Here is a 23,215-nt window from a genome sequence, read left to right on the forward strand (position 1 = left end):
CTGGTTTGATCTTCTTGCAGTCCAAGGCACTCTCAGAATATTTACAAATTGCTTTAAATGGCTGTAGGCACCTGCACTTAGCCAAGCTAAGCATTAGTGTTAATCAAGATATTGCCTGTAGTAAGCATTGGGAAGGTTAGGAAGGCACTGGGCCTCACTGTGTTCCAAAGAGCAATGTTGCTTGTCAGCCAGGGATCCCTTTCTAAAAAGGTACTTTATACCTCTATCAAAGTGCAACAGATGAGGCTAATAGTTTCTATAGTACCTGGATCTTTACACATTCAGATGGTCATTCACGCTTTGGCCAACTTGTCCGTGGCCTACTGCAGTGCATCCTACGTGGGGCTGCTCTTGAAAATCTCTCAGAAGCTTCCACTCCAGAATGCAGCAACACAGGAAATTATGGGCTGCACTGACTGCCATTTGCCTTCTGGGTGCAATTCAAGATGCTGATTATCACCTATGAAGCCCTTCGTGGCAGATGGTCTGGCTGTCTAAAGGACTGTCTGTCTTCTATGGCTTTGTAGAAGCCACAGAGATGACCTTGAGGGAAATATTCAGAAGCCATTACAGAACGAAAAAGGACAGAAGCATCCCTTAAGCATTAGGAAGAGATTCAGGCCGGCTGCTCTCCGACTAACTGAAGAATATGAGGTAGGGGAAGTACAGTACAAGCAGAGTTATACGCTTCTTTAAAAGAGCCTGTCTCAATAAAGTGTAGTACTAGCCTTCTTGTGGAGTCTATTCCTGATCTGGACATCCTCAAAAGGCTGACCGGTTTCTGCCTGACTGGTATGATTAGGCAGAGTTGGCACGCTCTAAGCCCTATCTATTAAGCTATGTCACCTGATGGAACCAATGAAGCATGCCTGGTCTGTTGTGGCATCTACCCTCAGGAACATTTGCCCCGAGATACATTTGGCCCCACCTCTGGCCCTGTTTAAAACTAGGCTCTTCTCCCAGGCCTTGGATTGAGCGAATGGAGGATCTTGTGTGAATGGTTCTTCTTCTTCTGAACATTTGGGTTTTTAAATATGTTTTGGGATTGATTTTATTATATGCTATCCAGAGTTTTTATGGAGTTGGCCAGCCTTATTAATTTAATACAATAAAGGAATAAATAAATGAAATAAATAGTCCTAGTATGGCCTGGGCAGGTTAAATCTGAATACTTAGGGAGTAGATCACTCAGTATAGTAGTGATACACTCACTGTACAGAAGTTGAGCATCCAACGAGGGAGCCTGAGCCTGAGACACGCACGGCTCTATCAGAATTGCCCACAAGGAGCATTAACACTTCCAGCAGCCTTCCGACATTTTCTGGAAGGAGCCCTAATGCCCTAGTAGCTTATTTAAAGGCCAAACTGAGGCCATAGCATCACTGAGTTCAGTGCAGCTTCTTGAACACAATATTAATTAACAAGAACCCTACATTTTAAATGGTTACGATTCACCACAGCTTAATCCAACCTTGCCCAAGCTGGGGGCTTCCAGCAGTATTCAACTACAAGTCCAATTATCCCCAGCCAGCATGGCCTTTGCACATGCTGACTCCAGGTATGGAAGTTGTAGCCCCAGATATTTGGAGGGCAAGTGGTTGGGGTCAGCTTGGTTAGATTTACCTCTCTGGTTGGTTATCAGTAATTACTTTAATCTTATTAAATGTACTCCTGTAGAGTCTTGGCAAGAGCCACCCACAATTTTTGCTTTAGGAAGTGGCGTTTTTTAACTTTGGTGTCGGAGAAGACTCCTAAGAATATTGTGGACAGCTAAGAAAACAAACAAAGGGATCGCTGAACAAATCAACCCAGAGATCTTACTTGAGGCACAAATGACCAGGCTCAAATTATCCTGCTCTGGACACATTGTGCAGAGTCCTAGCATTCTGGAGAAGATGGGAATTTGATGCTGGGAAAGATGGAAGGAAAGAGAAGAAGACAACCAGGACCAAGGTGGATGGACTCAGTTGCGGTGCTGATGGGGGCGTCCTTGGAAGGCCTGATGGAGAAAATCTATTTCTGTGGTTGCTAAATTACAGCAAAGCTGCTGCAGAACAAACCCTCTGTTCCCTTCAAAGCACTTTAGCCTATGGGAAAAAACCACACTTTGTCGCACTGACAACAATTCAGGAAAGCTATTTGGAAATAGAGAACATGAGTAATTTGAGCTGAAATGAAGAAACAACCCACCCACCTCCTTTCTAATGAAGAAATGGAGAGCTTTCCCTCCACAGACCATCCAAAACATCCACGTCTTCCACGTGTGTTATGGCCATAACTAACTTATGTGGTCATAACAGATTTGCTGTGCAGGGATCATTATCCATTTTAATTTAAAAATGTGGAGTTTAACCCACACTCCAGCACTGACTTTTGACAGAACAGGAGTGCTCACTCAGGGAGAAAATAACAGAGTGTTAATGAAAACCTAATGCAGATTAAAATCCCATAAATGACAGCTGACAACAGCTCTTCCTTGTCTCTGAAACAGAAGTTCAGCATCTTGCAGCCTTCTGCAGCCTAAGATCATGCTGGTAATGTTTTATCAGAAAAGAGATGGTTTTCAGTGGCATGATTTTGGTTTTATGATTGTTTAAAAGAAGGTGGAAATGGAAACTGGAGGTGTGGGGGAGGCAGATTTCCACCCATTTGCCCGTGCGTGTGTGTGTACGCACACACACACACACACACACACACACCATTTTGCTGCCAAATTTGATTTGGAGGTGTTTTTCAGAGGCTTGAGAAGTCTTAAAGGATAGAAATGGGAGAGGCTTTCATCCTAGAAGCCTATTATCACCCTTAACACACCATAAACACTAAAAATGTCCCCCTCCCCATCAACCCTGCCCTTTTCTTTGATATCACCACCCTTCTGGTGATGTTACCTGTAGCTTTCCAACTGGGAAAGAAAGCCGTATCCCTGCTCTACATGCTGAAGCAAACACAGCTCTTAGAGGGTATGATTTGGGATATTGGTAGGGGTGTCCCCAGGGTGTGCTCAGAAAATGGCAGCCATGATGGTGTGATTGAAGCTCCACCTATTTTTATGTGATTTGCATACACAACACACATAAAAATGGACACAGCTTTGATCATAACATGTGGCTGCCATCTTGAGGTTTTTGGCCATATCCTGCAGACATCCCTGGGTATTGGTCTAGTCCAGGGTTTCTCAACCAGGGTTCCATAGACCCCTAGGGTCCCATGAGAGGTCCTTAGGGGTTCCCTGGGAGATCACAATTTATTTTCAAAAAAAATATTTCAAATTCACGCAACTTCACATTAAAGAGGTTTCATTCTTTATTTTTAGTTTAAGAACACTGTTAATGCATATACAGTATACAGGCCTACCCATGAAACAAATGTAATAATTTTGTAACTTCTGGCCTATATTTGGGACCAAATATACAGGGGTTCCCTGAGGCCTGAAAAAATATTTCAAAGGTTCAAAAGGTTGAGAAAGGCTGCTGTCATACAGCAGATAAGCATGGATGACCACTGCAAAGCAATATCCCATGTAGCCATGGGGTTAGATGCACAGGGGGCAAGAACTATGGGAAACAGGCCATGGATGTCTTCCAGGTCATCAGTAATATCCTAACTTTTCAGTAGTTTTTCTCTGTTAAATAAGCCATTGATAGAAGCTTGATTCAGCCAGATTTCAAACACTGAGGATCCCAAACATGTTCACAACATCCAGTCACATCCTTTTTAGTATGTCTTGAGTTTTAGTGGCTTATATGCAGGCAGACCAGCAATGTATGTCTGATGAACAAGAGTGGCCTGATGGGCTCTGTGTGCTTGGGCACAGAGAATTTCCTTTGGATGATGGTTGCTGGGAATGAGCATCTACACTGTAGAGAGATGGACCACAGAAGACCTCAATCCCAATTGGAATACCACAGCGAAAGACTGAACAAAATACAGGTATCTGCTGAAGTCATTACTATGGATATCAAAACTATCCGGATGAATATGATTATAAAGTGAAAGTGATTTATGTGATTTATTCCTCTACCTTTAAATGCAAGAAAGTACTCTTAGGGGCTTTTGTGCATCCCTCACATAAGAAATCTAAACTGGCTAGGCTGAGAGTGATTGGAGTTGACTTTGAGGACAACTGAGACCAAAATTTTAAGGTGGTGAAAACAGAAAGCAATGGTAGTAGCCATAAAAGAATCACTTTAAACTGGCAATTGTCATTTGATTAAGTGAAATGCAATGAATGTGGGAGCTGTGTTCACATATGGGGGTCTGAGGTGCCTGTAAAAAATCAGGGAAAAAAAAAATCTTGATATTCAGCACTAACTTAACATTGCTTTGAATGCTTAATTCACTTTTACACAGCTTGCAATTTTCTCATCCTTTTTTTTTTCTGCTTTTCCTCCTGGTTGTGCTTTTAAATATCTATCATTTTAAAAAAAATGCAAAGAAGAAAAGAAGATTTTGGAGTCAAGTGAATTGCTCCGTGAAGGGTGAATATCCTCTGTGCATCGCAGCTGTGAAAAAGGCAAATGCCACGCTAGAGATCATAAGAAAGGGATTGAAAAAAAAAATTAAACTGCCAACACTGTAATGCCCTTATACAAATCTCAGATACGTCTGCATCTCGAGTACTTGTACAGCTCTGGTTACCGTATTTGAAAAAGGCAATAAGAGAGCTGAACAAAGTGCAGGAGAGGACATCCCAGTGGATCAGGAGCCCAGTGGGAAGATGAAAACCATATTCCAACTATCTTCCAAAATAGAAAATACTAGCCAATATGTGTAGCCTTTCTTATCTCTAAATAAATTTTAAAAACTGTACATTTATAATGAGAGCAGAGTACATATGCGTTAATGATATATGCATGATAGGATGCATACATATGCAGGTGGAGAACACTTATACAGCATTACTACCCAGCAGAAAACAAACAAATAAACAAACAAACAAACAAACCACAAACCACTTTTCAAGGCATTTTAAAACTCAAACCAGAGCAGGTTATCAGCCAAGCGGAGAATGAAATGTAATTATGTAGCTGTAAATACATCTCTTGCCAAGGAAGGCTGTGAGAACCCAAAGTAAATGCTCTTTGATGTTTTAATGGAAGAGAAAGAAAATGCAACAAGAGGTGTTTTGTGCTGTGTCTTTCATCAAATAATGTGAACTCACAAAAGCCTGCAAAAAGGAAAATTCACCCTTCTGAACATCCTTCAGCCAATTCTGAAGAGCGGGAGAACTTTTATTCGGCAAGAAAGGAAACATGGTTGGTTGGTAGAGAGGGTTCTTATGGCAAGTTTTGAAAACTCTGCTTCAGAGATGCTGAATTGATTTTATGTAGGCTCTTCTCTCTACCCCCGACACACATGCGTATCTGCTAAATCTACAGATCTCTTCTCACTGAACATACAATTTCAACCAACAGGGACACTAAATGAAAAGTGGGAAATGGAACTCAGCTGACCTAGAGACCACGCAAGGACAAGTGAGGTGGCCATGGCTGGAGCTATTGTCTCTGCAGGTAGAACACAGAGACAGTAAAAATGAAGTAGTTGGTGGACGCTGAGAGCTTCACCAAATGATGTGCAGATCAGGTAGTTTTCTGGCAGACTCATAGGCAACAGCAGAAGAATCTATACTGTTTTATGTAACTAGCACCTTTAAACAACACGAGCATCACCCTACCATTTGCTCCTTGATGCTGCTGGACAAGTTATACTATTTAGAAATGGCCAACTTAGTAATTTTCTCTTCTTTCCTTTCCTTTCCAGAAGAGGTAAAACATGAAAACCAGCTAATTGGCAGCTGGGAATACTCTGCTGCTGCGGACATTCCTGCCCGCCCTAGTTCACAATGAAAAGACTTTGTGGTGTTGCTATTCTGTTTGACGAGCTTGTCTGCAAGAGAAAAGCAGAGAATCCTGCCAGTCTGGCACCACTTCCTTTCAGCCTTCATCCTCCCTCTCACTCCTCCATGCAGTGGAAGAAGTGACAACCACACTTTTTTGACATGCCGGCGTTCCGAGTCGTCATGCCGACCACATGACCCAGAAGTGTCTATGACAACGCCGGCTCCATGGCTTAGAAACGGAGATGAGCACCGCCCCCTAGAGTCGGACACGACTGGACTTTACGTCAAGGGAAACCTTTACCTTTACCTTTACCTTGGTGCCTTACTTTTATCAGTCATGGTGCCCAGAAAGGATATATGGTTGGTGTATGCATTTAACACATCCAGGGCATCCCTGGCAATTCTCCCTCCCATTAAACTACAAGGCGAACTAGTCTGTTGAACTGTGAATTGCAGATTAACTTTGTCAAGGGTTTGGGGCCTTCTGGAGTTATGTCATTAAAATATCTCCTTGCAGAACCAGACATTTGGACTGCAGATGACACCATCAGCATTCTGCTCCATAACAAACCATTTTAATTTCCATATAAATATTTTATTTTCTCATAGGTTTTTCTCATGAGGTAAGTTACCGTGTGTTCAGACTTCCTTCTTCAGGCCCACCTTCACTGCTAGCCAGTCTCTCTTTCTGGTTCACTTGGCTAGTTCAGAGTGGCTTTTGAAAGTGGTCATTGATGTATTTGCCTTATTCCACACTTGGAATCTTCATTTTATCTCCTCTGCTTTGGAAGATTCCACAAAATATGGGCCCATTGCAATAGGCCTTCAGAGAAGGTCAGTAAGGATGATCAGGGGACTGGACATTAAGCTATATAATGAGAGGTTGAGGGAATTGGAAAAGTTTAGCCTGGAGATAATATGACCGGGAGGAGATATAATAGCTCTCTTCAGGTATCTGAAAGGATGGCAAGCAGAAGGTCAAGACCTGTTCACTGTCATCTCAGAATAATGGATTTGAGAAATAGACAGGGGGTTTCAGGTGAATGTTAGAAAAACAATCCCTAACAGTAAGAGTGGTTTGACAGAGGAGCCAATTATCAAGGGAGGCAGGTAGCTGACTCTGCTTCACTGGATGCATTCAAGCTGTATCTGGGCAGCCATCTGTAGGGATACTTTAATTTGGATTCCTGTATGGATCAGGGAGTTGACTTTTGGCCTAAATGGCTCTTCCAGCTAGGCTTTTATGATCTTTAAGATGCTCTTATGACATTAATTTGGAAGAACCAACATGGAAGACATTATACCATTTTCTCTTCTTAAAGAGATCTTAGAGAGATTCATCAATTAGTGTAGGATCATTTCAAAGAGGAATGTCCCTGTAAAATTGAATATACAGAATCTCAAGCTTGAGGACCATAGTGACCTCTGTGATCGTGTCCAACTCTATGATTTTATGATTTAGCTCTAGAAAAACAAAACAAAACAAAACAGCAAATAGGAACAACCCTGCAATAGTGGCTTCTCTGTATTGATATTTTTGGAATACTGTATATTGAAGGCATCATTGCTTTATTTCTATTACAGCCTAGCTATGAACCTCTTTTCAAGAGCAAAACCATTAAAATGGGCTAAAGGAATAGTTTGAAAGCCTGGATGATTGATATGTTTCAATGACAAACCACTTTTAAATATTTAGCAGTTAACACAATAAGAGACACCCACACCTGAATCAGATTAAAAACATTTGTTCTATAAATACTGAAAAATCATTGTAAAAAACACATTCTACAAAGAACTGACCCATGTAAGGATGTCAATCAAATCCTGAATGCCCCATTTAGTTTATGGTTTCCAAAATTATCTATTCCTGTAGGCTCCAAGCCAACAGGTCTATCAGTTCACTTCTATTATTATGCTTTATTTTTCTGCTGCTTTTTAAATGGGTATTCTTTGTTCTGGTCACTATGAATGCTGATTTTCCCTGACTGATGAGAAATAAGTCAGGGGAAATAGGAATAAATACAAATATTAATTTATATTTATTTATAGGATTGATATTGAGGCATACATGATACAGAGGTATGGTATACCACTTGGCTATTTAGTTTTCCACTAATTATAAGGGTGCTGTTCTTTTAATATAGAGACCTTTCTGCTGCATTTGTGGCTTAGAGATAAAAGAAGACAAATCTCCCATTCTAATTTACATTAATTGGCCGGGAAGAATAGAACTATTGCCTTCCTAGAAAAGAAACGGTGAAATCTTCATCAAATCAAACAGAACAGGTGACAACATGGACACATCTATGCATTTTTCTTAGTAGTATTGCAGAGATGGTTTGCCATTGCCTTCATCTGGGAGAGATTTCCTTGTTTTAGTCCACAGCTCTGGGATTCTCTAGAGATCTATCATCCAGTGCCTAACAGAACTGGCCCTACTTAGCTTTGAGGCTCAGATGAGATCAGCCATGGATTGTCACCTGCTGAGACTTTCCTGAGTTAAATGAAATTGGATTCCCATCATCTCTTGTGCCCGCTTCCTTCATCTGCCTTCTGGGCCATCCATTCTTCATCCCACTCACTCTTCATCTTCTCATTTTGTCCCTAACCGTCCATAGTAGCACTTGACAGGGAAAGGGAAGTTTACTGACCCCCATTGTCTCACTCACACATATGGACATAAGCTTCTGCCCAAGAAATATTTCTGCAATTTTCTCTGTTGTTTTCCCATTGCTAATTGTTTACTCTTATTGAACAGCTCCATTTTTTCCTTTTCTGTGAGCTGCCTGAAAAAGAGCATGCATGCATGCATGCATGCATGCATCTGTGTGTGTGTGTGTGGGGGGGGCATAATGTGTGTGTGTGTGTGTGTGTAACCAGTTACTATTTTAGGGACCATCTCCTTCCACTGGAAAATGAAAGTAGAGAAAGCCATCAATTTTGGGGCATTGTGCTGTGACTGGAGGATCTGAGAGGATCTAGAACAAGGAATTTCCTTGGATTCCCACTTCTAGCTGACCACTTACTTCCTATTCTTGAAGCTGATAACGTCTTTTTTTTTTCCAGATGGAAAATTTACAATGAAATGCGCCAAAAGACAGTTTAAACATAAGGCAGGTCACTCTGTATCTTTCAGAAGCTGAAAAGATGTGTCCACCCACCAGTAATGGCACCCTTTTACAGTGACAAATTATCTTAACACCAGTATATACCTGTCTTCGTAGATCTCTCGTCTTCTTGGTCATCTTGTCAATTGCTATGTTCAGTGGGTCTCCTTTCTCCTTCCTTCCAGTCTGTTTAAAAGATAGCATAGATTAAGAAATTAAACAGGAATAACAGACTGTAGAAGCATAAACTATTTATGACATTGCCCTGTTATAGATACAATTTCTTAATTGGCATCAATAAAGAATGATGTATGCCAGCATACCTCTGCCTGCTAAAGTGAATCGAGAAATTTCTACATACTGTCTCCTGGATCATAATAATCATCCAGGAAAAGCGAAGTAAAGCAAAGCAAAGAAAAAAAAAACCTTTACAAATGAGTCTATCGTGTCATATAAGGACATTTATGATCACTGCACACTTATGATGTCACTGCAAGAAAGTCCCCCCTGCTGTCTGATCTGGTTTTCAATCCACTGAAAATCTTTGAAAGATATTCAAAAGACCTCCACTCCTTCTTGTATACTTTGATATCAATGGACATCCTTTCCTACCAGTTTCCTCCCATCCTACTAATCTTCAAGACTCCATTGTATCCTGGATCTTCTTCTATCAGTTTCCAAAATGTTGTCCTTGGGGAGAACTTCCAATTTTTCCTTACTGTTCTTCTTTATTAGAATTTTGGGTTTGGTCTCTTGGTATGCTCATGTTACACACTGCACATCAAGGATGAGAACTTAGATGTGAAAGCCTTGAGGAAAGTCTTTTCCCTTCTTCACATTCCACCCCAAATGTTTAGCTGTCCTTCAATTTTCTCTGTATCAACTGCTTTCCACCTTTCCCAAAGGGGAAGATTGCAAGGTAGTGACAATGTGCCTACTGGCCTTGCACCTAAAGTTCTGCAAATATAGGTCCTGTTCCCAGTTAAATAATCCATCCGATGGGGAAATTGTAGGGAAGGATTCGGCCTTTGAGGACAATTCTGTTTTCCTACTCCTGGTGTTCATGAAAACGCTCAGCAAATCTAATGGATTAGAGTACTGCTAGAGAATAACACTGGTGTAACACCCTGGCTTGGCTGAGGAACTCAGGAATGGCTTGAACACACTCATGGTGTGTTACATCAAGAATGTGAAGACTGCAGTGCACAGCTGGCAGGCTGGAGGAGTCTGCACTCTAGAGAAGAGCTACGCTCTAGTAAAACTGTTCCCTCCCTCTTTTCAAAACTGAAGGATCCTGTAGATCCAGGTTGGATGCTAGAACTTGATACTGCCCCTAGTCCTTAAGAAGCCATGGTAATTTCTGAAGACTCAGTCTTGGATGAGTGCAGATAAGCTTATGGGGAGTCTACACTAATAGTAAGGCCACATTGTCAAGCTAGGAAGATTCTGAAGAGAACTTTCCTTCAAGTGGGGTAACTCTAACACATTCCAAGTTTCTTCAAGCTATGGCCAAGCCCAGTCCTTGGTCAAATGACACTCCAAAACCTTCCACCCTCCATCTGTCCTCACCTCTCCAAATGATGCTCACTAGTATTTCCCATTGAGTAGCTTGTTACTATCCCTTGCACAGCTTGCATTTCTTCAGTAAGACTTGAAACATTTTAGCAGCTTGCACCACCCATGTTTATTAAGCTTGTGTTGGGCTCAGCACAGACATAGAGTTCTTTTCTATATTAAATTGTTCAACTCCATTATTAAGGAGATAACCGCTGAGTACAGCAGTTTACTTTAAAACAAATAATAAAAGGATGACGAGGGGAGATTAAGGTGACTCAGTAGATCACACCAAAGTTTTGTACTAATGCATTATAACCTTGTATTGTAGCCTTTGCTCTCTCTCTCGCTCTCAAAAAAAAGAAAAGAAAAGAAAAGAAAAAGAAAAAATCTGGCAATGCTCCTCGCTATAAAAAGAATATTAAGAGTTTCTAATCTCCATCCTGCCAGGCAGCAGGGCTGTTACACATGATAATAAGCAGCAAAACAGCTTGAGGACAGAAGGAGAATGTTCTTTATGGCAGTAACAAGGCTCACATTGGCAGACTTTAGGTTCAGGATAAAGATGACTTCCACTTAAAATATTCCACCACCACTCCTGTAGGAAGTCTAAAAGCAAAAGATTCTCAATGCAGGTTTTTGAAAAGGAAGTGAGAGGGAGTAAAGGGGAAAAAATACAGCTCATTTTTTAAAAAAAATCCCAAAAAGGAAGACACTTCCCCCGCACTGCTCCGGTAAGGTTTTAAGGTATTAAAATAAGCTTTAGATGACCACAAGGTATATACTATATTGTCTTTTGGAAAGTGACTTTTTTTAGACCTTTTTAAAAAAGGCGAGATAAATTAATCTTGAATCACATATTTCTGTTTTAAATAGTTCCAGTTTTCTCATTTGTACTGAATATTCAGAACCTCCAAACATCATCAACTAGTGAGGACAAAGGAATTATTTCTATTTCCAACCAGTCTGGGAAGCAGAGCTATAGACTGATGACACTGGAGACTGCATTAAACAGATGAGAAAACTTGGTTCTACATAATGGTTTTGGGGCATGTCAGAATGCCCTTGTTCAGACTTTTGTAGACAACTTGATATTGTAGAGAATCACACCAATGCATAACAGATACATCAACATATGCAGGCGACTGTCATCTTTAACCTTTCTACACCAGACTTTCATTCAAAGTAATATAGACACTTCTCAGACTGGCCAGCCTGATCAAGCCGAGATCCAAGTGCATCTGCTCATATTTAAAAGTAAACCGATAGAAGCCCCTTGTCAGCATTTGAGGTCTGGGACAGCAGTGAAGCTCCCTTGGTTTGGGTCAACACAAGTAGATCTACATTATAAGGCACTAAGGGCCTTGATGAAAAATGGAAGTAAGCCAATGAGGCCTTTGAGAACCATTTTGAAGAAGAAAGGGGCACAGAAGAGGCTCTGGCTAAGAAATGGTAGGTAAATTTGGTAGGGCAATAGACAGCAGAAAAGCTTAAGGGAAGGAGGCAACACAGGGGGCAAAAATAAAAGAGAAATGCAGGTCAGATCAGAATGAAAGATGCAAAAAAGGTAGGTGGGGGGAGATTTCCTTCTGCTTTTTATTTTTTTTCCCCAGGGGAAAAAAATGGAGGAAAATAGAAATAAATTCAATACTCATTTTCATAACATCATTTACTGATCTAAGTTCACTCTGCTATGTTCATAAATTGTATTGCGGCATACATTGGTTTTCCACATATTTTGATTTTACACTTCTCCAGAAGTTAGACTTAGACAACTCTGAAGCTAGTAGTGCACCGAATCCTCCATCCTTCTTTTGTAAAAATAGCAGATGCAGACATGCATCTTGATCTTGCATCTGAGAAGTGTTCTAGGCTGTTGGTCCTCAGTGTATAAGAACTGTAGTTTTATGATTCCATAGATAAAAGCCTTTCTAATACAAGTTATTGGAAAACACTGGAGAAGAATAAAGGATTGCAATACATTACCAATTTATCATTGCAGTCATTCCTCAAAAAGAAAACATTTCATTGGATTCATTTCTCTCTACGTTTTCATTTGTTTTAAAATTTGGGAAATAATCATACCAAGTCTTGGAGGGTGAGGGGAGAGAGGGAAAGGAAAAAGGTGGGTTTTCCCCTGCCTTTTCCTGAGCCTTTGTATTTTTTTCAGGCTAAGTGGCTTGAATCTAATCTCCAGGAACTAGGGAAGGAAGTGGTCCACAGGGAGGATAACAATAGAAGAGAATCTCTGTAGCTCAGGGGGAGTCCCTGGTGCTCTCTGAGCCTTCTTGTTTGCTTGCAGACGTTTCATGACCCAACTAGGTAACATCATCAGTGCGAGGGAGGGTGGGATTTGCTGTTATGGACATTGCTGATGAAGGAGAGGGAGGTGAAAAGCGCATGCACAGTACTGATTCTCTTTGCCTCCCAATCAAGAGATCTAGAAAGTAACCGCCTTAGCTTTCTGAGATTTTCTAGTAGGATTTGCAAGTGCCTTCTCAGTTTAGCAGGATTTTGCATTGTAGAGTAGAACAATAAACACTAGAGCTAAATCTTCTGATCTCATTGTGGTTCTTCACTCTACATCCTGACATCTGCTCCCTGTATATATACAGTAGCTTGTCCTGCCAGTTTTGGTGGGGGGGTGGTTTTCTCCCTGGTAGTTCCTTGATTAGGGGATTGTTTTCTACTTGATTGTTAGCCTAGTGTTAATCCCTGTTTATCTGGGTGTTGGCTGCTAGAGAGGACGTGTTCTGGTGTTTTTGTTTCCTTCTTAGCTTTCTTATTGTCTCTTTTGAATGGTGTGTAAATGTGGTCTATCTATCTATTTATCTATATGTTTATCTAGATAATAGATAATTTATCTCCATCTAGATATTTTTCTATAGCTATTTACCTAGATAGATAAATATAGATCTATAGATATTTATCTAGATAGAGAGATGTTTGCAATCTATGTAGATATATAGTATATCTAGATAGAGATATATAGGTTTATCTAGATAGACAGATATTTATCTCTCTCTAGATATTTATCTCTATCTGAATATATATCAGATTGAGATACTGTCAGCCTTCCCAGGTCGACCAGACAGGAAACACGACCAGATGAGCTAATTCTACTTTATTGTAAGGCTACATTAACAGAATCTTGCAAGTCTGAAAGTACAGATCTCCCTCCATCTCTTTTACAGCCTGAGAAGTTAGGGAGGGTCCCTTCTGAGCCTCTTTCTCCACCCATTATGCATCTGCAGGCTATGGCCTTTCTTATCTGACCGTCCCTAGGCAGCATCTCTTCCCCACCCCCTAATGTTTATATAGATAGAGATAAATCACATTTACAAACCATTCAAAAGAGCTAAGTAAACAATGCCCTAATCAAGGCACTACCAAGGAGAAAACCACACCCCCACCAAGACTGGCAGGACAACCTACTGCATATAAACAGGGAGCAAACCCCACACTCCCTCTCACTGATGATGTTACCTGGTTGGGTCATGAAACGTCTGCAAGCCAACAGCCAAGCTTAGAGAGCACCAAGGGCTCCACAGGGAGAATAAGCAAGAAAACCAAGCTGGAAAAAAATGGAAGGAAAGATTCCCAGGAGCTGCAAATGAGAGGAAGGTTTAAGGACATTTACTAAGTAAATCAAAATGATCATAGCACCAGAATGTTCCACCTGGCCAGAATGTTAAGGCTATATGACTGATCGGCTGTGCTTAGCACTGAGAAATGTTACCTACTGAGAAAAATGGTTGTGACATCAAATGTAATCCGTGTAAAAAATGAATGTTTGAGAAGATCATCTGTCTCATATACTGGAAGACATACAAATATGCTACTGTTATTGAATTTAAGTTTAGGGATGACTCAGAATAAAGGTTTTAAAAGAAAACTGGGCTCTCATTTTATCCTAAACCTGACCCTCCTTTAACTCTACAGAGAATACTAACTCTAACTAAAAGGCTATAGAAATGTCCTGTTTAGAACAGAAGTGCCTCTGCTTTTCTAAACAGCAGAAAGTGCCTCTATTTTGTGACTTCCCAAGTCTTTTCAGCCAATATATACGGAAACGCTGAAACAGCTCCAACGGTTTTATCCGTTGCACACTGTATGTCAAAACATCCCAGCACCAGTTATCCAGTAATTCATCCATCAAGAGACAGCTGGACAGATTATTTATTGATCCAATGGTTATGGTGCCTTAATGTACATTTCTCTTCTTCCCCTTCCCACCCCCTTGCCCTTTCTCAAATCATCAGCTAGGAAGATGACACCATCCTTCACCATTCATTCAGGATTTCAATATCACACTTGTTTATTAAGGCATACATTACCATTGGGGAAAAAGAAACAACTAAAATGATTTCTAATATTGCCTTCCCAGTGAAAATATATTTATTTCAAAGAAATGAGTCTTTAGCATCTTGGAACTGGTAAGAAGTAACATAATCATAAGACAAAATAAAATCTACTAACAGGCACAGTTGTCAAAGTAAGGGTTTTATTTCTGCAGGAAATATTGATCGATCTACCTCTCTTCCAGTTGACTTACTTTACTCATATAGGTCTTCTTCTCCAAACAATGGGGCAGGTGGGGGTGAGTTTTTCTGTTCAATAAACCGATGCTGTCCCTGCTGAGTAACAAATTAAACCAGAGGCTAACTGATCAGGGTCTGAAGGAAAGCCACTACTTGAGATACATCTATCTTGGGCTGTGGGTTAACTACTTGAGTGTTGGGTGATGGCTACAGTTGGCTTTGCTCTTGGTCTCACTGAGACCTAAGTGAGACCTACCTATGGCATTAAAGGTGATTCTCACATTAATAGGAATTATGCAAGGATTTACCATATATACTGTACCATTCTGATAGCTGCTATTACTGAGCACCAGGCCCTAGATAGCTCCTAAAGGTAATGTACTGTATATAGTCATCTGAAGTACAAAGGTCCATGAGTTCAAGTCCAAGTAGAGAGTTTGGACCCCACAGAAATGATCTGGTTACATACAGTATGTCTGAAGAATCCCAAATAGGATGAAACTGGTCACCAAGTGTCTGCTTCCTGGTGGTCATGTAATGTAACAGCATCCCTTGATGACTCACATACATTAATTGGCCATCAGTGAAGAAAAAAATCCAGGCAGAAACTTTTCTTTAACATCACTTCAAGTGCCCACTATTAAGTGATGAAAAAGTCACGTATAGAGAAAAGAAGAATTCTGTGTGCACATCTGAGCAGGTGAGGGATGATCAAAGTTTGAGACCCACATGCTGAGAAAGTGGTGAGGACTATTCCTATAGGATGGGCCAATTCATCTTTGGCTTGCAGAAAATGCCTGATGTCAAACAACGGCAGCACACTCACTTAGAGTGGAAAGTCTGAAAGCAAAGCTCTGATTTTTTGCAATCCCAAAGTTACCTTTGGAAGAAAATAGGCATTACTGGAGTCCACATTCAATGTTTTTCAGCTGTCTAGAAGATGTGTGAAAACACAATTCAGAGGCCTGTCAGGGGGCAAGGGTTTCCATTTCATTAAATTAGGACATAGGCCCATTTACCACAGCATTCGCTACTTTATTGATAATTCTCTAAGACAACAGCTTTTTCTCAGCCCTGCTATCTGGAGATGTTAAGGATTAGATACACAGCCTTCAACGTATGAAAACTGTGCTTTACCATTATGCTTCTCTCTTATAAAAGTAATCTCCTTTCCTTGTTTTTCCACATAGAAACATTTGCAGAAAAGGGGACACATTTTTTATCCATTTTCAATAACATTTTGTCCATTGATTTATGAATCTGAAATAGTTATGTTTAATAAATACATAAAACTGTAGATTTGACAAGCTGAATTGGATTCACATTGCGTTTTAAAGATTAAAAAAAAACTGGTCATGTTTCATAGAAAAAATGTAATAAGCAGCCAAAAATATATTTATGTCTTATTTTTAGATATGAGAAGAGCTACATATGATCATTTATAGTTAAGGAAGTGATGCACCTATTAAATTAATTTTTAAAAAAAGGCATATATACATCTGAAGAAAACAGATGTCTCTCTGATTTAATGCAAACATGTTTTTATGTTAAAAAGGAAGGAGGAGATTTTAACAGGAAATAGTACACTCATCTTCCCACAAGCATTTAATGTGAAGAAACATCTCTTTTAAAAAATGGATACCTTAATGACATCAAGGGTTGGAAACAAGTTTTGGAACTCATACACATTTGCTGCTGGAACCCGGTGAGACATCTGATAATACACTTCTATTTCAGGAAATTGGGAAGGAATCAAACCTAACCTTTGACAATCTTGGTCACACTTTAAAAATAATTATTTCAGATGTGTGCCATTAGCATAGTGAATCAGATTAGGTAAAAACCCCAAATGAAATGAGCTGAATAGGAATTTTTACAGCTCAAACCCATTTGGTATGATGGGCAAACTTTCCATGAGAAGAAGAAGAGGAAGAGGAAGAGGAGGAGGAGGAGGAGGAGGAGGAGGAGGAGGAGGAGGAGGAGGAGGAGGAGGAGGAGACCACCTGTCTTGGCTTTTTCTACAATGCCATGATACAGGTGGGAAGCAAGAGCAACAGAGGCAAAGGACTGGCAGGTATACCTTCCAATCACAGGAAATAGTACATCAAAGGATTTCTAGTGAAAGTGTTTTAGGGAATCTTTCCCCTTAACAAACTGCATCTGACATTTAATTCTATTTATGGTTATATTCATTTTTTTTTCAAAAAAAAAATCACAGTGCAAAAAACTTTTATTTCTCAGATCCTTGCACCTGGCTTTCTGCGTTTTGTCGGGTTTCTTGCCAGACCAGATCAAATAAGCTCAGACATTCTGGGGTTATTGTTAACTAGTTTTCAAATACAATAATTTCTCAGGTTTGCTGTTGGTGCTTTGATGGGATGGGAAAACTTTCAACAGTATTTTGTACTGAAGCAGTAGCAAATGGGACGGGCAGTAGACAGAAAGTAGACTTCACTTCAAATCAAACCAGACATCAACACGAATATGTCATTCACCACCTTCTTGGTGACTGCCACAAGCACTGGTATTTTCCAGTGCCTGGACTACTCTACTAGTTAATATCTCTTACTTCATTTGTCTTTAAAGGCTTAATTATTTTTTAACAGATATGCAAACACATGCATACCTATAAATAGAACCACATGCAATGTATGTGTCAAATTTGGTGAAAAGTGTTTCTAGCAGCTGGCTTAGTTCAGCTGGCTGTCATCCAATGCCAACCTTATCTGTACTACAGACAATGAATTCCACCTCTCACAATGAATTAATGGCTGGCTACAGAAATGACACAGAGTTCATTAGTGTAAATAATGAAGTAGCACTTAGCATTAATTCTACTCTTGAGTCAAAGCATTTCCCTCTACATTCCTGCTCAAAAGATAGACAAAGTTAGAAACTTGGGCACAGATATATATATGATATTATATTAGAAGCAACATGCCCAGAGACAAGCACACACACATACACACCCAGAAAGAGAAATTTAGTGAAAAGCGTTAGCTCCAAGTTCTGTTCACTTTTGCTCCTTTGCAAAAAGCATTGTGTATCCAAACTACCATCTATTTCTGTCATTTCCTCTGGTCAATGCTCTAAATGATACTAATTTCAATTGCTCACCAGTTTAATTAGGGAAAGTGAAACACAATTACAGGGCATTAGTGCAAAGCCAGTGCAAAGGACCCATTTGGGACACACCGCAGCTGGAGAAACTGACTGACTCAATGACATTTTCTATTGAAAATCTTAATTAAAAGCATTACCCTAGGGGAGAAAAATATAGCAAGTGCCACAAATAATGAACACAGTTGCCGTGTGTATGCTAATTAAACTTCATATATTTGTTTTGACATTTGGCACAAAGAAAGAAAGAGGGGGGAATACACCAGACACTATATATAGGAAATTATTTCCATGTTAGACAGCTTGAAAGCTGAAAAAAAAAATCAAATAAACCTTAGACAGTTGTATGGGAAAATATACATTAACCCTGTATATATATGTTTCCATAGTAATAGCAGAAGATTCACATTAAGGTCAGGGTTTCAATTACTTTGTTCTAAAAGAGAACCTCCATAAATTAGGTATAAAAGGATCATGGTAGACTGGGGAGATACAATAGTTATGTGTGGATGAATGCTCCCTAGGAAGCTTAGGAATGCTACGATGAGAGCAAAGTCATTCTCTGACCATTATCAATCATGCTAAACCATATTGTGCTTCGTTTTTGGTGTAGAGCAACAGCTGAACCCCTCCGTCAGGTCTATATAAGGCCATTATGGCTTATTCAAAGTCCTGGCTTAAGTCACATGTCAGTTTAGCCTGTACATCAAAGAGGGTACAGAGTTAAACCTCAGGATGGACAGATTTCGGCATGGTCAAGTATCTCCATGGAACGGTGGTTGCTGTACATATAGGCAACTTAGTAGTGAAGACGTATTCCCACCTCCAACCCTGATAAAAAATGTAGGTGAACGTGAAATGGCAAATGACATGGACCTGGTGATAGCAACTCATAGTCTCATCACCACCTGGATAGACTCCTACAATGTGGTCTCAGTGGAACTACCTTTGAAGACTACTCCAAGGCTGCAACAAGTACAAAATGCAGCAGTCCTTGTGCTGATGGTGAAAACCATTATAGCTGAATGGTACCTATGCTGGGGGGTGCTGTATTGGGTACCAGTACCAATTTTAACTTTTAAACCCCTAGCTCCTGCGTACCTGTAGGGCTATATTCTCCTGATCTGTCCAGTCTGCTTGACAAGGATTGGGCAATTATATGTTCCTAGTCCACATGAGGTAAAGTCAGTGTGGGGGCCCAGATATGGTGTTTTCTGATGATGTCTTCCCCTCAGAAGTCAAACGGCTTGTATGTAAGATGCAGTTGTTACATAGGGTCCTCTGCTTCACAGCTGGAAAACTAAGTGGAGGCTGTGACCAGGACAGCCTTTGCATAGCTCCATCTTATGCATCAGCTGTGGCCACTCCTGGATTGGGACTTGTGCCTTTCTCATCTCACGCTGAGCCAATGCAATTCACTGTACATGGGCCTGCCCTTGAAAACCCCGCCACCGATCCAGAGTGCAGAGATTTGCATATTATGAGTATGTCATGGTTTGCCCACATTATAACACTATTTTGAGACCTCTACTAATTGTCAGCTGGCTTTAGGTACAATTTATGATGCCAGTCACTTTTAAAACCCTTGATGGCTTGGGACCTGGGTGACATCAAGATGGCCTTCTCCGAGTATGGTCGGCCCGTCTGGTGTGATCTGGTGAAGGCCTCCTGTGACTCCCAGTCTGTATGGTGCAGTATCATCAGAAATCCCAAGGCAATCATTTCTGTAGATATAAGAGTAACCTTATCCTTACTACTGTTCTGAAAGGTGATCAAGAGCTAGTTTTTCCAGGGCCTTTGAGGATGTGTGAACAACTGAGTTGCTCCTGAAGAAGCAGCACCAGGTGATGCCTGAATATGATGATGAGCACAGCTCTGGGATGAATTATGATTTTATTACTGTCCCATTGATGTTTTGATCATTTTTTTTTATTTTATTGTATTTGAACCCTACCGCTGTCATGAGAAGTGCAAACTCCTCAGAGCTGTTTTTTATTGGAGCAACTTATAAGCATGAGTCAATAAAGAACTAAATAAAATAATTAAAATAAACACAACAGATAAAAGAATTAAAAGAAAAGTATAGAAAATCAAGTAAATAATTTAAGTTAATTAATCAGATAAACTGGATGAAGGAATGAATGAATGAATGAATGAATGAATGAATGAATGAGACATCAAAACAAGAAAAAAGAAGAACCAATTATCCCTGGATAAAATGTTAAATAAATCTTAAGGTCATGATGAAGAGGTGTCATTTCTGTCTACCCTTCTAGATATCCTGAGGATACTCGATTATAGAAATGATTACAGAAATATATATATATATATTGTATTATGTTGGTAATTTGGTTTTAATTGATTTTATTTATTTATTTGTCAAATGTCTCTGCCACCCATCTCGTATACAACGACTCTGGGCGGCTTACAGATAATAAAATGACAAACAATAAAAACACTACAGTATAAAATCAATACAAGTATAAATGCACATAACAAGTATAAAAATACAAAAATATAAAGCTCAAGATGGTGATAGGATCTTATGTTTGGCACGATCATGGTGCCAGCCACCCCCATGAATGGCTATCTCCCCTCCCATTCCAAGCGAGGTGGCATAACCAATCATTTATGACTGTTTGCCACCCAGAGTCACTTGTTTGAGATGGAAGCCATGTAAATTAAACAAACAAACAAACAAACAAACAAAAATAGCCAGAACAGATGGGACCTTTAGAATTTAATCTTAGGAGACATCCAGATCCTAGCATAAGACACAACCATTGCTTAACAGATTGGAAATAATGGCCACTGTGCTTTAAAATTCCATATACGTGCAAATGAAATATTGTCAAGTAGATGTCAAAATGTAGAGACTGATAACAAGGACATTGAAAACAAACAAACAAACAAACAAATAAGAGAGAGTAATCTCTTCAAAATAGTGAGTTATTTTTTAAAGCCACACTACTAGGAACTTAGCTTGGAAAATCTCTCTCTTTTTCTAGCCAAGCCCGAGAGGACAGAAACTTGGTTAACAAGCAGATTTATGAAAATGAATTAGAGTCAATAAGACACTTAAAAGAAAAAAGAAAACGGCTTAAGCAGAAAACAAAGAATACAAAAAAGAAAAGAAAAATAAGCAGTAAATCACTCAACCCATTAAGATCAGCAATAAGAAACAATAAATAAATGCATGAGGATTCAGAACAAAGGAGGCAGTTGGACTCTTAGATGACAAGGATTGTTATGCATATGCTGAAGACAGATGAAGAGATTGCACAAAAGCCTTAAACAATATCCATTTGAAAAGTTGACATTTTTACAGCAAAAATGTTAGACTGGAATTTGGAAACCCAGATGAAAATCTTTATTCACCTATGAAGCTTACTCTGGATCAATCACAGGTATATTGTGAGAATAAAACCAGGTGGAGGACAAGAAATATTATTGAAGAAAAATCATGCCAAGTTCTGTTATTTGTCATGTTCATCGTTCCAATGGTCTGGATACATCATAACGTTTCGCATGTCAATTTCCTGATCCGTGTCTGTCATTTGCGGGGAGGAGAATTTCAGCCGTGCCGGGCTGTAATCTCCTTACTGTTACTGAGGAATGTATGTTTGGGTTATTGCATGTGTTCAAGGTTACTTTCCCAGGCCGATGCATAACGGTTACCAACACCTGGGAGGGGGTGGTTGCTATGGTGGGGCGAGGGGTGGGATCGGGTTTGAAGCGAGGGTTTTTAGTTTGTATTTGGCACGCTTTTGGTCATTCTCAGCTTTCTTTGTATTTGCACGCTATTCTTTCAATAAATCAGTTTTCATTAAGAACCTGCTTGTGAGACTGAGTATGTCAGAATAAGGCAACCATTACATTATTGTTTCCTGCAAGACTACACTTTCCCATTCATTATTTCCTTTCAATATATATTAACAATATTTATCTAATTTTAAATTATATTCCACCGTTTGCTTCATTACAACACATAGCACAGCTCTCCACCCTAATTTTATTGTGTAGTTTTATGGTGTTTCCATAAAAAATTCAAGTCTTATTCTCTGAATTGAGTGATAACTTTGCTATACACGTTGCTGGGACATTGAGTTTTGTAACTTCTCCCTATGTTTCCCTTTCCACGTGCAAACTATGTTCTCCAGTGAGATGTTCCCTCAACATAAAGTGATTTGGCTGCTTAAATTCACTTTGTTCTTTTTTGGTTTCAGAGCTTCCTTTTTCTTTCCTTTGTCTAGGGCTTTTTTTTGAGAATTATTAATATGGCTATGCAAAAGTTCAAAGGGATGGTTTAATTCAATAAAGACTGGGTTGAATCACCCCACAGAAGCTGACTGTGAATCAAAATGGAGACCAGTTTCAATGCAGCAAATGTAATTGGATGGCTTCACAGATATTGTGGCCTTTTCTTTTGTTTCTCGGGTTGTTTCAAGTTATATGCAGAAGTAAAACGTAAGATTTGGGAAGGATATTGGACATCATCTAGCCCAATGCCCTGATCAGGGCAAGAATCCACCACAGAATCTTTTAAAGTTGGCCATCAGTCTCTGTTTAAACATCTCCAGAAAAGGAAAGCCCACCACATCTAATGCAAATATGTAAGTCATGACATCTGCATGATGACAACAGTGTGCACATGACTTCATTCTTCTCCTCTGCCAACCCATGCTTTCCCATTTTCTCCATCACAGCCCTTCATGCCCTTGAAGTCAACTATCGTATCTCCCTGCAGTCTTTTCTTCTCCAGGATAAACCTACCAGTGCCTCCAACCTATGTTCATCATAGATCTTCCCTTCCAGGTCCTATATAATCTTGGTTGCAGTCCCCTGGACATACTCCAATTTATCAATAGCCTTCTTAAAATACAGTATCCAGAACTGGTGACAATTCTACGTATAAGCAGACCATCACAGAACAAAGAACCATCACTTTGCATCTTCTTTTCCATACATTTGGAAATGTTTGGCTCTAACCTGAGTATGAGTACCAGCCAATGAGATTTATCTCAAAATTGAACTCCTTGCTTATTTTGGGCTGG

At 39.8% G+C, this 23,215-nt stretch overlaps 1 protein-coding gene across 2 annotated transcripts in view; it reads right to left on the reverse strand.

The window, feature by feature from the left end:
- CTNNA2 (catenin alpha 2) overlaps positions 1 to 23,215 on the reverse strand; it is a 586,207-nt gene that overhangs the window by 163,070 nt on the left and 399,922 nt on the right. For both annotated transcript variants that reach the window (XM_063310026.1, XM_063310025.1), the window contains exon 8: positions 9,052 to 9,132. In XM_063310026.1, coding sequence (XP_063166096.1) covers positions 9,052 to 9,132 — 81 coding nt within the window. The remainder of the gene's footprint in view (positions 1 to 9,051; positions 9,133 to 23,215) is intronic.

This window comes from Candoia aspera, chromosome 8 (assembly GCF_035149785.1).
Source record: "Candoia aspera isolate rCanAsp1 chromosome 8, rCanAsp1.hap2, whole genome shotgun sequence".
Lineage (NCBI taxonomy): Eukaryota > Metazoa > Chordata > Lepidosauria > Squamata > Boidae > Candoia > Candoia aspera.